The sequence below is a fragment of the Schistocerca nitens genome, chromosome 3 (genome assembly GCF_023898315.1).
Source record: "Schistocerca nitens isolate TAMUIC-IGC-003100 chromosome 3, iqSchNite1.1, whole genome shotgun sequence".
Classification (NCBI taxonomy): Eukaryota; Metazoa; Arthropoda; class Insecta; order Orthoptera; family Acrididae; genus Schistocerca; species Schistocerca nitens.
In genome coordinates, this window is record NC_064616.1 from 50,885,884 (window position 1) to 50,904,994 (window position 19,111).

General features: G+C 37.7%; 1 protein-coding gene across 1 annotated transcript in view; it reads right to left on the reverse strand.

Moving 5' to 3' along the window:
- Nucleotides 1–235: 235 nt before the first annotated feature.
- The window catches only part of LOC126248005 (uncharacterized), a 40,807-nt gene continuing 21,931 nt past the window's right edge, over nt 236–19,111 (reverse strand). The window contains exons 2-4 of the mRNA XM_049948586.1: nt 10,319–10,612; nt 4,257–4,472; nt 236–3,087 (exon numbers count right to left, since the gene is read on the reverse strand). Coding sequence (XP_049804543.1) covers nt 2,659–3,087; nt 4,257–4,472; nt 10,319–10,612 — 939 coding nt within the window. The 3' untranslated portion in view covers nt 236–2,658. The remainder of the gene's footprint in view (nt 3,088–4,256; nt 4,473–10,318; nt 10,613–19,111) is intronic.

Below are 19,111 nucleotides of genomic sequence, written 5' to 3' on the forward strand. Positions count from 1 at the left end.
TATGACTGGCATATTTTTTATCCTCTTTTTAGAAGATAAATGTCAGAATTCAGTTTTTCTTGTCATACTTTCATGCACCAGAAACAACATTACTACAGTCTATACTTACTGGATAAGGAATCTCAATCTCTGAGCAAAGTTCTTGTTACTTCTTAGATTTTCGGAAAAAAAATTTTATGTGAAGCAAAACAAGAGAATTAATTTTAAAAAAACTTGCATGTGATATTGAGACAACTACAAAGTACACAGAAATTTATTTTTTCAGTTTCACAATTCACAAGATCTCTGGATTTTAAAAATTTAACATAGTCCACTAGATACTATCAAGAGCATTGTTTATTAAAAGCAAAAATATTGCCTTTTTTTTAAACATTAGAATCACACTGAAAGTACAGTTAAGAAACCATTTAAAGTAACATTGACACTGGCAGCCAGTTTCAGCTACAGAAGAATACTCCATCACAAGTCAAAAGCAGAATATTTCAGCCACTTAAGTACACTAATTTAAACACCTCACAATGTCAAGTTCTTACATTAAATGAAAAGACAAGTATATTTGTTTGACTATTATTTTTAGTCTGATACCAGTGATCACTTCTTTTCTTAAAAACGAATTTATTTCAACATTTGTTTGGCCAGTGAACCATGTCAATTGTATCCTATGATATTACAGAAGACGATACTCAGTGGCTATAAGAACTATACGAGGGTTGAAACATGCACAATACAGAAACGAAATTTTGGAATTGCAAGATCAATGGGCGATTTAGGAGCTGCAGTAAAAAAAGAAAAAACGAAGAGGGAGTGAAGGTAACCACATGATGCTCAAACAGTAACTCAAAGAAGAAACTTACAGAAAATATAAATACAGCAATAAATGAAACTGAGTCCTGTACACATGAAAAACATGCTGAAAGAATAAGAATCGACTGCTCATTTAAATGTGCATGGGGGAAAAACAGTTCTGGACACAAAGTGACTTAAACAGGTAAGCTGAACCAAATTAATAAAAAGATATAAATATAATGACTAAATGAAGTGAAAATAAGAAATATAATTAAATACAGAAAAATGGGAATATACTTTTTCACAACAAGGAAGGACAGTCATTACAGTTGTGTGTGAGTAGCAGAAAGAAGAACTCTTCAAACTGCAAAATAAATGAAGCATACATCAAATTATAATCAGAGATGTAGAGTAAAAGGGAAAAACAAGCTGAGAAGTGGGGAAGAGTCATTAGTAATAGATGAGTTTACTGAACATTGTAATTTCAACATTCCTGTAAACACAAGTTATATAATGGCTGTGGAGTCACTTATCAAGAATTTATTAGATAAGCTTATGTTACAATCAGGTGAACAGTAGCAGCGAAGTTGATGTTCAGTAATTGGCTTCCCTCTGCAGAGCTCCAAACAAATGGTACTACAGAGGGAAACAATGGATCTAACAAGGCAAGCACTCTCTCCTGTCTACAAGATACTATTGTTCTGTCAAAACAGGATGTCTCAATGACAACACATATACTAGTCAATAACTTTATGGCCATAATTTCAATGTAGAAAGACTATTTGTAGAATAACAAAGTGACAATTTGGTAACTTATGAGACTCCATCTTATTGGAAGAAGTAAAATGTGGATTAAAAAGGCACAAGGTACAGTGCTCAAAGTCATGGAAATAACGCACAAGGACAGAAAAGTGGGCACATATAAGTAAGAATGGCATTAACAATAGAAATATGGAAGAAGACATTGGGTAGATCAATGTTTATAAGCAATGCAACCTCTATAAAAGTAGTTAGCTAACTTATTAGATGCATGTATTTTTATCATGAGTACAGTGGCAGTTTGAAAAGTGGGAAAAGCCCAGATATTTACATATGCAATGGGATGATCTGATACCTGTGTGGGACAACCCAACAAGTGAGATTATTCCTGCAACAGGATTCTGTATCTTTAGTTGGTCCATCTATGACTTAAGGGAGAGAACAATTCTTATAAAACAATTTAAAATTGTCACTGAAATTCATTAACCAGTGGTTGCCTTCAATACTGCCACAGGCTCTAAAATGAGTATTCCAAATGTCAAAGAGCATGTAACTGCTGTTTAGTTCAGAATTTTCAAAATATTTACATTTAGTTTTCTCTAAGTTTGTAGAACATAGACCTTTTAAATTTGACTTGCATCTTAGGATATAAAAGCACATTTCACATTAACACAAAATGAAAGAAATAAACAGTAGCATACTAAGTTGCATTATAAATAGTGGTCTAATAAAAATTAGTTGCACTAAAATTGTAAGACACTAATAGTACCCAAAAGTAATACTAATATTTCTCAGAAATTTTTAAGTTTTTCAAAAACATTGTTCTTCCTCTAAAATCTCATTATCACCATTTTTGTGCTTCTTACATGTGACATTGGATATAACCACAGCTAAACATGCAGCCAAAAACCCCAAATGAGGCTTAGTTTCCAATAAAATCACTAGCAAAGATTAACAATGAAAATTCCTCTATCAAACTCAGACCTGTCCTCAAAACTCAAAAATGCTTGAATAACAGTATGAATTCCTTGACTCTCACCCACCCAATCCTCAAACACAAGTAATGTCACTTGCACTTGTGGCAGAGACTGAAAGAAATTTTCTATTGGAGTTCTATCCTGGCCTGTGTAAATAAGAGACAAGATTAATAAAATCTTGTGTCAACTTATCATGGGCACTGGTAGTTGGCACTACTACTTCATTAAATTTAGATCTGTGATATAATACATTAGCAGACAGTCTATCCGTTAAGAGGGTTGCTTTCTTATCTGATGATGTTTCTGACAACTTTATGCTACTTGTACACTGTGCTGACATATCTGTGGATTGCTTTAACCTTTGCTTTCTTTCTAAATAAGATGAAAGTTTGGTATATGCTTCCTTTGCTTCCCTTTGACCAAGTGATGCAGCATACTTGAAAAGTTCTTGAGCATGAGAGAGGTCCTTTGCAACACCACCTAAACCATACATATGAAAAACACCAAGATTGTATATTGCAGTTGGATGTCCTTTCTCTGCAGCCATTCTGTAATATGAAGCTGCCTGCAAAAGAATTTTATACAAAAATAAGTTAATGAAAGAGGATAATGGTAAATGAGTAACAAAATAAGTTATTTATATAATGTGCGGTGTCTGTTCTTTCAGACATGTCTGAAAGAACAAACACCATGCATTCATATAACAGGTTCACCTCAATGGTCAATAAATCCACCACCTTCAGTCTGGATGCACAACTACGTTCGATTTCCTGTGGGAATATCAAAACAGCGAGCCTGGAGGGCATGGACAGGGACTGCGGATAGGTGGTGCTAGGTGGGAATGTGGGTCAGCCAAGTGACATGCCAAGATATTCCATGTAACTGCGATCAACACTGTGGAAAGCACAGTGGCTAATGCGACTGCCTAGTAAGCAGGAGATCCAGGTTTTGAATCCTGGTCTGGCACACATTTACACTCGTTGTTACAGATTCCACATAAAGTCCCAATGCAGTTGAAATCAACAGTTCCTTCCTTCCCCCCGCCCCCACCTTCATTTACATAAAACCAATTATATATTAATAATTAATAGGGTTGAACAAAGATTTTCAAAACCAGTGCCCTATCTTTTCTTAAAACTTCCAGGCTGAGAAGCTGTATCAATGCAGGAAATTACTCATTAACATTACCTCCTTGTCTTCATTTGTGAAGATGTCATCCACAAATGTGGATGAAACATTAGAAAATATTCTTACATATAAACCTCAAGTTTCAACAGAAATCAGTTAATGAAAAAGGCCTTTTTGTAAAAATACACCATTTTAGTGTTTGAATCCAGTTTCCAGCACTGTTGTGCTGAATTTGGTGGGACATTCTGTTCCAAACAATAATCTGCCAACTTCAAATTACACTTCTGAGAAACTGAGCTGCCCCCCCCCCCCCCCCCCCCCCCAGCCCACATGCATGCACACACGCACACCTAGTAGCATGTAGCAGGAAATTTGTCCTGATGGAGGTAACTAAACAGAAAAGTGGCAGAATATATCTACTTGCATGATTTTTTCCCTTTTTTATGTTGGACTGTAGCTTACTTTCAAGTTGACATAACCGTGACAAATTTTGGGCCTTTTTCGCTAAAGGTGGTACAGCAATGCTAGAAATTGCTTGGATGTAAACAGAAAATTTTTAACATTATACCACAGTATATATATATAATAAAGGATGCTCCAACCCACCTGAGTCAAATCCTTCTCTACACCAAGGCCCATTTCATAGCAAATGCCCATATTAAATATAGATGTTCTGTTGCCCAGCTTTGCTGATTTTAGAAAGTATGTAGCTGCTAGCTTCTTTTTTCCTGATTCCATGTGCTTCACTCCAAGCTTATTATCAACAGCACCAGCAAGTGCTTTCTGAATTTGTGCTAAATTGTCTGTAGCTTCATCCAGAGCCTAAAATGTAGAAGAAACTTAATATAACATAAAACTTAGTTATTTCACAGTTAAAGTATGCACAGTGTTTCAGGAGGAAACATACAATAATTAAAACCTGACTGGCTGATTGTATGTTATTTCCCCTTCAGACTGTTCCACATCAACATAAACACTATTCACAATAGTTTATGATATAACACTTTTTGGCTTTTAATGCATACTGATATGACACAGAAATTGGGAAGAGACCATATTCATGCAGTGTTTAATGTCTTTGAATACATTGTTCTGCAACAGACTGTTCCAACAGTGCCCCACAGAGCAGAAGCACTCCAGAGAGTTCACTGCAGCAGATTGTAGTTCACATGGGGGTGGAAAGTGAATTTACTTATCCCTGGTTGCATGACGCCATAACTGATGCAACAATGTGCATTCAATAACAGCAATGGCTAGTTGTGGAAACCATGTCTCAATTGGAGGCTACATTTCTATTTACTGATAGGGATGGATGTCCACAGTGCCTGTATGTCACAAAATGCATAATTCTGCTACAAAGTACAACATACAGTGTCAATGTAAACATCCTCATGTAACACGTTACAAGCAGGTAGAAGGCAAAGCACATAGTGTGTTAGTAACCAGGCTTACGAACAACATACCAGGAGACTCAAATTTAAAAAAGGAATTTTTAGGACAGAATTTATAGTAATATATGAGATTAGTTCACATACTGTATTGTGTTTATACTTTTCAAGTGAATGATAGTGAAGGAAATGTGAATGAGGCAGCAGTTTGAGCAAGCTAAAAAGTCGCCACATTAAAGCAACAAATGACAATTCATTTTCAGTGGGACCTCTTGTAAAATTGTATATGATAGCAGTTGAAGAATGTTTGTTTTTGAGGGAGCTGCAGGCAATTCAATGGGTTTGCCTTTTGAAGCGAACAGAACCTCATCAAATCCTGGATACGGCAGAAAATTCTGAGATGCAGCTCAGGAAATAAAGCCGAGAACTTAATTGTCTTTTCGCTTGCACTTGACAAAATCACTGATCTATACAACAGTGCTCAGATTTCAGTAACTGTGCATGGTGTAGATGGAGCTGCAAGTAACGGAGAAACTCTGGGATGTGGTACCGCTCCATTACACTGCTCTAGGACTTCGCATATTTGTGAATCAGTGGACAATATGAATTTACCGTAAGATAAACTACAGTCTGTAGCCACAGACTGTGGATCACAAATGATCTGGCACCTTCAGGGTTTTGATTCTGATTTAAAATATACTCCTAAAAGTGAATTCGAGAAACATGTTTTGACGGTTCACAGCTTCTTTCACTGAAGCACTGTGCGCTAAAACAGTAGAGCTAGGAGGCATAATGAAAGCTCTGGTCGAGTGGGTGAATTTTGTGTGGTCTCACATGGCAAACCAATGTCAATTCAAAGGATTCCTGCAAGATACGGAAACAGAGTAAGGAGACATATCTTACCACAGTACAGTTCATTGACTTAGTCAGCAGAAATTTCTTGATGTTTTCTTTGTCATTAATAAGGACAATAAGAGAAACTAAATGTAGAACAATTTACTGAACGTGATAAGAAAATATGTGCTGTTACTGAACGTGGCATGCCATAACCATCAAAAACAAACAGTTCTTTTCCATGGAAAAAGTACCCATCTGTCCAAAGTAAACTACTCTATGTGAAATCGGATGAAGGTAATTTCCTTCCAACATAGTGAATGGAAACATATTTTGAGAATGGCCACATGACTACCTCTTTTATCTCTTGGGCAGAAACTTCATCAAGGCAGTTTTAGGTGGAAGGCGTTTTGAACATAGGTAGCACGGAATACCAACAGAGGTCTGTTCTGCATTTACGGCACTGCCAATCTCAGCAAGAGATTGGGGTAATCATTACCAAACAGTCTGTGTAGTCCACTTTACATTGTGTTGTGTGTTCCTCACTGCTTTCTTTTCTTATTTCAAAATGAGTGAAGAAGATACTCCAGGTCCATCATGGGGTTCTGGTGCTACTTCTACAACCCTTAAAATAATCAGCGATTGTTACCATCACGATGTGACAGCTTCACTTTTAGAGAAGCATAAACCACAAATGTAGGTTGCTAGCTGTGTAAGAGGCAGGTGGGATTTATTCCCCTGAATTGCTCCTCTTACCACGGCAGATTAAGTCTGCATTTGTTCATGCTAGTGGCCAGCTTATGTTGAAGTGTCTACATTATATCACAGTTTACTGTTTTCAGAATTCACTAACTTTTCTTCTCAGTGATACTCTATTGATCTTTTTATCAGCAAAGAAGTGATTCTCTGTTATTGTATACACTAAAACTTGTCTGTTGAGGTGTCATGTGGTAACCTACCAACGTACATCACCATGACTTGTTATTTGTAAACACTGGTGCATAACCTGGATAATTATGAATTATTCTGAGAGCTGGGTATTTTTGCTGGACAGACTGTAATGTACTAAGTGAGCTGGAAGAGGAGAAACTGGCTTCTTGTGATGTCTCCATCAGAGAGCTCGCAATTTTTTTTTTTTTTTTTTTTGCTACATTGTTATACTTTTACAGTCTAATATAGCTTGTTGTAAGACATCTCCAGTCCAACAGGAAAAATTTTACTGAAGAACACTGGCAGAGCAGGACTTTATGGGGTTCACCTCATTTGACATCAAGCATACAACTCTATTCAGTGACAGGAGGCTTGTTACCACCTGAGAGTGGAGTAATGTGGCTGCAAAAATGTGACAGTGAATGTTGACCATTACAGCTACTAGGGGTAGAAAGGCTACTGATGTCATGCTCAAACTGCCAAAAATTACTGACAACTGTTAACTAAAGCCAATGACAATGTAAGACAGATACTACAGTGAAACTTAATTTGTTTATTAATTATTACACAATGATATGCAAACATTATTACTTCAATATTAACTAAAACAACCATAAAACAAATTATTTCTGAATGTTTGTGAAGATGTGCACAAACTGTTATTCAAAGTATGGAGAGTTCATAAAGTTAGAAAATGCCACAGCAGTTGTCCTTGTTAACATATACACATAAGGTTGAGTTTTAACCAACACTAATGTGGAAAGCAATGAGCAATGCTCCATATGTGCTCGTATTAAGTGACACATCAGTGTCACATCTCATAGTACTTTCTTCCAAATTTACTATGATTAGCAATGTTATGTTTTTATATGTTGAATGTTGCAACTAGTGTTTGGACTTTTCATGGGCACATGCAGAGGATGTGCAAAATGAATGTGACATCCTAAATCTAGTCCATGTCATTTGTATGGTAGTCTATCTGCAATCTTTGTAAAAGCCACTTACTTGTTTGTTTTTATGCATAACTAGGCTGCAGACAGCAATGGAGCTTATGTTGAATAATAAGTGGGCAGAAACAGACTAATAATGTGCTGCATCGTTTGCTCTTAATCTCAACTTCCCCCATAGCTCTATTTCATCCAATGTAGTTTGTACAGTGTAGTGAGAGTAGAAGTCAGTATTCCTATAGTGGATTCTACATGAGAGGCAGGTTGCATCTTGACAACCTCTCATTTTGTTAAAATGTACTCTCATATTGTATGAGAGTGCTTTTAATACAATACACAAGTCTTATGGTAGTTAAAGTCTGATGATACTCCAACTAAAACCAAGGATTTCTCTCCACACAGACATATACAGTCAGGTTTAAGTTAATTTGAGATTTTTACTTAAAATGAGTTTAACTAAACCAAGATTTTAAAACTAGTTAACAAAAAGATTTATTTCATTCCACATCCAAATCTGTGTTTCTTGGTCATCAGAGAAGTGACGCCAACCACAGATCATCAATTCATGACATAACATCTAATGCTATGACCCATTGTTTTGTAAAAATCTTAAAAGGGTTTTGTCAATTTTGGTAGATTTGTACACAATGCAACAGAGGTAAGTGTTTATCTGGAACTTTTCAGCTTTTAATACTACAAGGATCAAGCATTAAATAGTTAATCATGATTCATTTGCTGAAAAAATAACTAATTATCAGTGTCATCTTTCCATGGTACAGTGGCCCATGAAGTATCATAGTTGATGAGATAATAAAGTGAGACTTAAGAGGAGAGCCAACACCTCTTCCACATATATTACCACCTAATTACGTCCATTACTGGCAATGTTACTGCTGTGATAGTATTACTTCTGTAAAAAAGAAAACCAACATCTTCAGTCACAAATATTGAATTTTATTGCAATACACAATGCATTTTGAACCCTGGGAAAGGGGGGGGGGGGCAGCTCAACTACAGCCCCCAAGGGCTTGAAATGCATCATGTATTGGAATAAAAATCAATTTGTGACTGAAGGCAGTTTGTTCTCATTCATTTTCATATTAACATTAATAACCACAGCTGAGGGAGATGTACCTTTAATGTACTTTTCTGAAGAATATTAATAACCACAGCTGAGGAAGATGTACCTTTAATGTACTTTTCTGAAGAATGTGACTATCTTAACTGTTGTTGTGGTCTTCAATCCAGAGACTGGTTTAATGTACCTCTCCATGTGTGCTACTCTATCCTGTGCAAGCTTCTTCATCTCCAAGTAACTACTGCATCCTACATCCTTCTGAATCTGCTTAGTGTATTCATCTCTTGGTCTCCCTATACGATTTTTACCATCCATGCAGCCCTCCAATACAAACTTGGTGATCCCTTGATGCCTCAAAACATGTCCTGCCAACTGACCCCTTCTTGTCAACTCGTGCCACAAATTCCTCTTCTCCCCAATTCTATTCAGTACCTTCTCATTAGTTACGTGATCTACCCATCTAATCTTCAGCATTATTCTGTAGCACATTTCGAAAGCTTCTATTCTCTTCTTGTCTAAACTATTTATCATCCATGTTTTACATCCATACATGGCTACACTCCATACAAATACTTTTAGGAAAGACTTCCTGACACTTGAATCTATACTCAATGTTAACAAATTTCTCTTCTTCAGGAAACACTTTTCTTGCCATTGCCAGTCTACATTTTATATCCTCTCTACTTTTACCATCATCAGTTATTTTGCTCCCTAAATAGCAAAACTCATCTACTACTTTAAATGTCTGATTTCCTTATCTATTTCCCTCAGCATCACCTGATTTAATTATACTACATTTTATTATCCTCGTTTTGCTTTTGTAGAATTTCATCTTATATACTCCTTTGAAGACCATCCATTCCATTCAACTGCTCTTCCAGGTCCTTTGCTGTTTGACAGAATTACAATGTCATCAGCAAACCTCAAAGTTTTTATTTCTTCTCCATGGATTTTAATTCCTACTCTAAATTTTTCTTACATATCTTAATTACAATGACAATACTCTCAAACTCTCTGTTACTCATTATGGAACCATCACACACAAGGGCCAACCTGCTGTAGAGCTGAAAACATGTAATATAGCTCTTAAGTATAAAAAATCTTTTTGGCTCTCTGGCAAAGTGTCACACTACAGATCCAAATGTCTTAGTTTTGACCCCCAGTCAGTTCTACGAGTTGTGTGTCATTTTTCACTTCTTTCAGCTCTAGCAATTTTTGTTAATGCAAAAGATGCCAAGCTGTACAGCAATTCAGAACCCACATTAAACTGCAAGTCCCCTTGTAACTGGCTGAGTAAATCGTGCCATATACATACAAAAATCATCAAATAATTGTCTTTATTTGGACCACATTATACAAAGTAGAATGAATGTGAGCAAAATTACTTTTAACTCTTAACCGATTCCAATCTGCTTATAAGATATAATGACTATGGATTTCATTAAATATATGTAAAGAAACAGATTATGAACATAGTGTGCACTTTCTTACCTCTTGCACTGTTAGTGTACTGCATGCACTATTTTCAACTCTGTGAGCTGTAGTCTGAGTGGAGAGACTGTCTTTTTTAGCTACTCCAACAATTGGTTGTGCAATGGTACTTCTTGTCACTTCATAACTGAAGCTTCTGTTAGTTTTATTTATTTCAGTACTCGGCTGAGCAAATACCGTTCTTGTCAAATTGGGAGCAAGTCCTGCTTTATCAAATTTATTTCCATCAGACGGTAGAATGCACTTTCGGAAAAATGGCTGGCTCATGCACCATCCTATGGCCAATGCTGTACTCTATAAGAAACAAAACACAATGCATTATTACATGATAAAATTAAGAGTTTATTCTCCTGTATAAATTTAATTTTACTCCATTTCCACATTAGATAAGCTACTCCATCTTCCAGTTGCTTAATTCTTCCTTCCACAGTGAATCACATTCACGATCTTATAAATGTATTTTGGATTAACTGAAGCATTCAATACCACTTCACCAATTAAAAAACTGTCAACTTACAACCTAACCTAAACTTTGGACCATGTTTCCCAACAGTACCAGTTGCATGTCAACTATCATTCCTTTTTGGCCACAACAAAGCCCTGGCTAATTGTCTAGAGGTCATAACTTGTATAGTAGTATGGGCATTACTGTGTTGCCTGCATTCAATATGCAAGGCAAAGCAGGTCTAGTCACGGTGTGTGCCTGCAACCACTAACCACCTTGTCAGTCGTATAATGGGGATCGAGTGTGGGGCGATATATTGCACAGAACCTAATGAGGGCATCTTCAGACTATGCTGGTTTTGAATGTCCTTTATTGCCATTTGATCTCTGTAGATATGGCCACTGTACCACAGCTGCCACCAATGCTGCAGGACAGTGTGCCAACACAGTAACTGCCACCCACTATTCCAATGGCACTAGTGGAGATACATGCATCCATCAATACAGATACCATCCAGATCACTAGCAACCCAATGGGCTGGTTATAAGGGGTAGGTATCTAATTGCTTTGACATATACAGATATGTGCTTCGGAATAGGTGACACTGATGATAATATCTAGGTAGCACCCCCTTCAAAAAGAGCAAATTCCACTAGCAACCAGATTTTCACTCTACAACCTCTGATGTTGAACCTGCATTAGAGCATCAGCACTGCCTGTGCCCAGCATCATACAATAACATCAGAATCTGCTACACAGAGATACACTAGATCGTTTATCTGAAGCCTACTGGTATCACTGATGAGTATAGGAACAACTGCACATACTATGGCCTCGGCTGTTACTCGGAGTCCCCTCGGAGTGGATTAGTCTTCATTTACGAGACTTCATTTATTGCACTAGTTATTATTGGGCACTCTGTTTTTCACAGATTATTTGACAGCCTATGACAGTTCATTAATTACAGAACTTCAGATTTGTCGTAGTTTGGCTGCACCGAGTACTTCCATTCCTGTCGGGTATATAAATTAGAGTCAACCCTAATACTAAAACCATCAACGATATGAAACTTGTCCTACATAACTACCACACATGACCTATTACATGCCAACCACATTATAGATGGTGATTCAGCTAAGCTGATCAGCTCCAGTATTCCAGGAACCATTTAATAGATTTTAGTTTTGTTTTCACCTGGATGAATTGTGAGGTGGTCCTCATTAAAAAATATGCAGTTTCTTTGCATAAATATATTTATTACAGAGATATCAGAATTAACTTCACTTTTTAAAATGAAAATCGTAATATTGTAATTCTAAGAGAGACAAGCTCAATGGTATTTTACCCTTCAAAATCTGATTACCAGTTTTGGAGCAATTAAAACATTTAGAACTTAAGATTTGACCATTTTGAACATTAAATCGATTGCTATTTTATGTGGAAGTTGGTAACTTTGTACCCAAATAAGGAAAACCGTCATGCCAGATATTGAAGAAACAGACTGTTTGCACCACTACAATACCTGTGTAAAAGCAGCACAAAACAAATATCACTTTCATTCTGTATATGCCGTTCACATGTGTTGAGTGTTGGTTGTTTGAAAAAATAGCCTTTCAAAAACCAAGAGAAACTGGATATACTACTACTTTAATGCAGATGGAACACAATGCAAACAGTTAAGTCGTATGTGCAAAGATATCCAGACTGACAGTGACTGACAAGAACGACAATTCAGCGAATGTGCAAAAAGCTTATGTTGGAAGGGCACTGTTCTATTAGGCAGAGGGTAAGGAGAAAACAAAATGTTCCGGCATCTGTTGCTCATAATCCACATCTTAGGTGAAAATATATTGTGAGTGCCTCCGGAGTAAGTCAGACTAGTGTTTGCATTTTGCACCCACACAGCTTCCATCTGTATCACGAGTCACTTTATCAGCAGATTAAGCTGCAGAAAACACACGGAATTCTGTAAGTAGTTGAGAACCCATGCTGGCCGAGACAGGTTCAACATCAGAGGTTGTAGAGTGAACATCTGGTTCTAGGAAAGCATTCAGCTAACTCTTTTCTGGTCAATGGATATGACATGTGGGTGTTATCAGATGGCCTGCTCATCCTTACATGATACATTCTTTGCATTCCCATTCGTGTGTCAGTCGAATCATCATAGCCTTGTGTTATTAGTATCAGTTTTAAATCAAACTTTTCTCCACTATTCCAATTTTTTAAGTAGTCTCCCTTAGATACATCAGGCCAAAGCACACCATCAGCCTGACATGACAGTTCCGTATAACGACGCGAACTTCTACATGAGGTAACAACTGGTTTCCAGTGCAAAACAGAAATATCCTAAGTTCCAAATATTGTAATGTCTCCAAAACTACTAATCAGATTCTGAAGAGTGAAGTGTCACTGAATTCATCATTTAGAACTATGAGACTAGCAGCAGAAATTAATATAATTCTACCTGAAAAAGAAAACAGTTATGCAAAGAGAATATGCATCCTTTAGTGAAGACATTTATCATAATTCATTCAGGGAAAATAGAATTATGCTATCTTTAACAGTTCAAGAAACAACTGGGAAGAATAGCTTAGCAGTATCACCTTGTATACTAGCAAACACAATGTTGTTAAGTTCACTATGATAGTCATAACAACGCCCAGTCTGTTGGTACGAATGAGGGGGATAGTCCCACAGTTGCAGGAATTTCACTTCAGAGAAAGATAAGAAATTGCTCAGTAGCCTTGATTTCAGTTGTGTGTTCCACCAGGTACCATTTCTAATGATCTTGCTGCCAACAGTTAACTCCTTTCTTTGAACATGTGGAAATCTGGATTCTATCCTCACTTCTTTTCTGCCACTCTGAAGTGTTACTAACACATTGCGATTGTCTTCTATGACCATTCAAATTAGTGACTTGAGATGCAATGTGTATACAGGGAGTGTTCATAAAGTATTTCAAGTGATTTCACTGTGAAGTGACCGTGTGTAGCAGTGCATTTGGATCATTTGGGCTAGACTCTGAAGGGGAAGGAGGAAGAGAGGAGGATGCATCAGGTTCACAATGCACCCCAAGTCAGTCTGGTCTGAGCAGTGGTTGTGTCAGCGTCTTTTTCATTCAGTGAAACTCATCTCTGAGACTGTGTCTTCATCTGTAATGGAGTAAATGATTGAACAATGGTATGTGTTCAAGTTCTGTGCCAAACTTGGCAAGAGTTACACTGATACAAATCAACTGATTCAGCAAGCCTTCTCTCTTTTAACTGCATTGCAGATCTAGATTTCAATTGACAGTGCAGCTGTCATCAGTGCTATAAATAAGAATTAGGCATAGAAACAGCACACTGATCAAATGCCATGTCACAGTTGTCAACAATTACAGATCCACAATTACATACTGTTACAAGTAGTCACGTAGACTGAATGTAATTATAATGACACATATTCCAATCTAACTCGGGCATGTACAAGCATTAGTCCAATTTGACAGATGACATTACAACCGATACAGACTGCCTTTCTGCCCTGGCTTTGTAATTATATCTTGAATAATTTTTTCTTACAACACCACTTGTGTTACTTTATGAACACACCCTGAGCCTAATCAGTGATTTTAACACTCAACTGATTCTAGTAATAGCACTACCATTTTCATTAAGAACAACATAAAACAACTTGCTCTATGAAACAGATACTATTCTTTGGCACTTTAGATAAAACTGTGTTTCAACTTATTCTATCAGCCATTTAATCTGAATTACTTGGTGGATCTCACGATAGTATCTCCACCACCATTATTACTGTTACCATGTCTTAGTGAGAATGCCACACAACTTGAAGTTTGCAATAGAGTTTCACACAATTCTCAAACATTGTTTTATACTTGTCTTCGTTAGAGTTGGTCACGAGAAGTCCAAATTTTAGTCAGCCACAATCTTTTGCATCCTTCCTTCAGGGATACTCCACCACCTCTCCAATCTACAAAATTACCTAGGCCATCTTTATGCTGCATCGACTACCAATCTCTTGCCACATAGGTCATATTTTGTGGAAGACCCAGGTGCAAGACTGTCCTATACATCTATTCAGCACATATTACTGCAGCCCCATCACAGGCACATCTTATCCTATCAGAAGCAGTGTCACCTGTGGAATCAGTCTTATCACATAACAGTACTCCTGTAACTTGACAGTATTTCATGTGGACAATACCACCAAACAGCTGTCCAGCAACCCGTGGCTGAGGACAGAGTTGAGCATTCAATGACAGAAAATGCTGCTCAGAACTTGCTTTGATTTCAATGACTGTTTTTCAACCTAAGCCATTTTGATCATCTCCTAACACCAGCTTTTCTGAATTACATAGATGGGGATTGTCTTTGCAACATATCCTTCAATCCTCTAAACCCCCAATCTCCCTGTCCCACACAGACCCCTGCCCAGTAACTGTAACTTCACTCAACCTGCACTCATTCTCTCCTCTTTGGATTTTCCATCTTCCTGTTCTACACTGCCTGGCAAAAGGAGTTAAGCACCCAGAAGACATGGTCTGATATCAATGTAACTTCTTACTCATACACACTATAAGCAGGTATGTAAATGATTTAAAGTTACAATTCTCTGTGATAGGTAGAGCAGCCACTGGAGTGCATTAGTGTTGTTCATGTTTACTATTGTTACCAGGCCTCGTAGGGTAAATAAGGGGAGTGAACAGCATCAGACTTAGCGACCACTGAAGCACACGAAGATGCCACGTGCGCCTGTGACACAGCATTATCAGCACCTGATAAGAGTCTGATAGGGACCTCATTGTGTGTTGACATTTGGCCAGCTGGTCACATCGTGCAGTATCCAGATGTGTGGGGCATTCAGGTGTGACAGCATTCCAATGTCGAATTGCATGGGAATGTCGGATTGCATGGGAATATGAGGGCAGGCATATGCATCATCAAGATCCCAGTCGATCATGTCTCGACACCACATGGTAGGATCACCATATTGTGCATGGAGCACATCATGACCCCTTCACACTGTGCCTACCACCCGAGAACACGTAATGGACTCCCTGGAATATTCTGTCATCCCCCACCACTGGTTGGAGACTAGTGGCAGCCAGACTAGGGAATTACACACACAGGCTGCCAATAACACCACAAAAATGGCCATGTTTCGAATGGTGCTGTGGCCAGCAAGTACGGATGCTGATGAATGGCACTGTATTGTGTTCAGCAATAAATTGTAGTAGTGTAGTATGCTGGATAATCCTTGGCAAGTATAGCTGCAACCTAGCGAGAGGTCCAGTCTTCAATGTTTTGTTCTGGCACAGTACTTTTACTCCTGGTGTCACAGTGTAGAGAGACAGTGTGATTTAGGTCATGGCTGGTAGTGACTGAAGGAAGTCAAATGGAACAATGCTATGTCACGGACGTACACAGTCTTCACGTGTCACCTCTCATGTGACAGTATCTCGGTGTCATTTTCCAACACGACAATACTTGATCATACATGAGACGTGTTTCCACAAACTGCCGGCATAAGGTGCTCACATGGGCAGCAAGATCCCCAGACCTACCCTAATGAAACATGCAACAGACATCAACTCTGATCCAGTGCCAGTACCAAGGACATCACGAACCAGTTACAAAAGTTGTGGGCCGACTTGGCTCAGGAAAGGGTACTATGGCTTTATTATACCCTTTCCAATGAATTAGTGCATGCATCCAGGCCAGATGGAGTGCAGTGACATACTGATAGGTGGGCTCCTACTGTCAAGTTCTTTGAAGTTTGACTATTTGGTAATCATTGACGTAACATCACAAACCCTCTCAATTTGTGGAATTTCATTTCTTTCTCCCTTTCTGGGTGCTTAACCTCTTTTTTTGTCAGACAGTGTACTTCCCTATTCCATTCTACATCATGGAGCACTGAGCACAACTCCACTTCCTTGTAATCGACGCAAGCTCACGAGTGCACTGATCATGGCGCATGTATGTTATGAGTGTAATTAGGAACAAAAACTGCGATCTTCAGGTTGAAGACTGGTTTGATGCACCTTTTTTTTTCCATTTTCTACCCTGTTAAGCCTTTGCATAATTATTGCAACCTACATCTAGTTTAACCAGCTTACTGCAACCAAACATAGGTCTTCCTCTACAAATTTTACTCCATAACCAAACTGACTATCCTTTGATGCCTCAGAATATACCAAATCAACCGATCTCTTCTTTTCGCCAAGTTGTGATGTAATAATATCTTTTCCGCAGTTCAATTCAGTACTTTATCATTAGTTATGTGAGTGGCTCATCCTATCTTCATTATTCTTTGGCAGCACTATATTTCACAAGCTTCTATTATTTTCATGTCTATATTGCTTACTGCCTACTTTTCACTTCAATATAGGGCCATGCTATATACAGACAAACATTATCAAACAGCACTTCCTAATAATGTTTTCTTTGTCAGAAATGCTTTTCTTTCGACAGTCATTCCACATTTTATATCCTCTTTATTTTTCTGCCCAAATGGCAAAGCTCATCCATGACTTTTAGTGTATCATTTCCTAATCTAATACCCTCAGCATCACCCTATTTAATTCAACTCTACTCCACTACCTTTGTTTTAATTTTGTTGACATTCTCTTTATAAACTCTTTTCAAGTCACTATCAATTCTGTTCGACTGATTACCAGGTCCTTTGCTGTCTGACAGAATTAAAATGTCACTGGTAATCTCAACTGAAGCTTAATTCCCTTTCAAATCTCCCCTTGGGTTCCTTTATTTCTATCTCAACATAAATGTTGTGAAACACATGAGATAGGCTACAACTCTCTTTCACCATCATCTCAGTTACTGCCTCCCTTTCATGTCCTTCGGCTCTTAAAATTATAGTCTGGTTTCTGTACAAGTTGAAAATAACCTTTTGCTGTCAGTATTTCATCCCAGTTAGCTTCTGCATTTCAAAAAATTTATTCCCGTCAACACTGTCAAAAGTTTTTTTTTTTTTATTTTTTTAAATTCTCCAAATGATGTAAAGGCAGATTGCATTACTTCCTTCTGCCTTTTGAGTCAAGTCACAGGGTTGGTATTGCTCTGTGTGTCCCAACATGCCTCTGGAACCCAAACCTGTCTCCAATGTTGCCTTCCACTTGCCTTTAGATTTTAACATAAATAATTTCTTGTAGTAGTCTGCAGTCATGGCTTAGTCAACTGATGGTTCTGAAATATTCACAACTGGCAGCACCTATCATTCTTGGAACTGGGATTATTACATTCTCCTTTATGTTCTGAGGTTATTTCACCTGTCTCATGTATCTTGCAGACTAGACAGAATAATATAGCCATGGCTGGCTGTCCAAGAATGTCAGTAATTCAGAAGGCATATTATCTACTCCAAGAAAATTGTTCTGACTTAGGGCTTACAGTGCTCTGTCAAGTTCTCCTAGCAGTACATGCCCCATCACTTCATCTACTTCCCCTTGCCTTCCATAATACCAACTTGAAGTTACTTTCCTTTGAACAGTCCTATATATTTCATTCACATTTCAGCCTTCCCTTCTTTGCTTAGTACTGGCTTTCCATTTGAGCTCTTTATATAGATACAGGTCCTTTTCTTTTCTCCAAAGGTTTCCATCATTTTCCTATTGGTGACCTCTATCATTCCAACAATCACACATACATCGACAGCTTTGCATTTCTCCTCTAGCCATTCCTGGTTCGCTATTTTTCATTACTTGCCAACCTCATACCTTAGATGTAAATTCCTCTTTCCAGCCAGATATTTATATTTTCTCCTTTTGTACAAAAAATTCAGTATGTTTGTGTGTTATACAAGAATTTCTACTGGAAATTGGATTTTGCCTATTTGACTTCCTGCTTTCATAATTTTCTTTGACTTGTATTGTATTTACTCACCTGTTCCAGCCAATTGTTGCTTAATTCTCTTTTTGAATCTTTTAGAAACCTCTAGTTCTTTTAGTTTATCCCAGCCCTATCTCCTGAATTTCCCAAGTATATTCTTCAGTTTTAATCCGGAGTTCATGAACAAGAGCTATGGACTCAGTCCATGTCTGCTTGAGGAAAATTTCTGAAGTTAAAAAAAAAAAGTCTGATTTCTAATTCTCTTTCCTACCATTATGTAATCTACCGGCAGCATTCTGGTGTCTCCAGGATTCTTTCACATATACAATCTTCTTTCATGCCAATCCCCCCCCCCCCCTTCCTACCTTCCCCAGTATTTAATTTCAGTCCCTCATCACAAATAAAAATTCATCTCCCTTAACTATCTGAAGATCTTATCTCATTAAATATTTCTCCCCAAATCATCATCTGTGGAGTTAGCAGGCACATAAA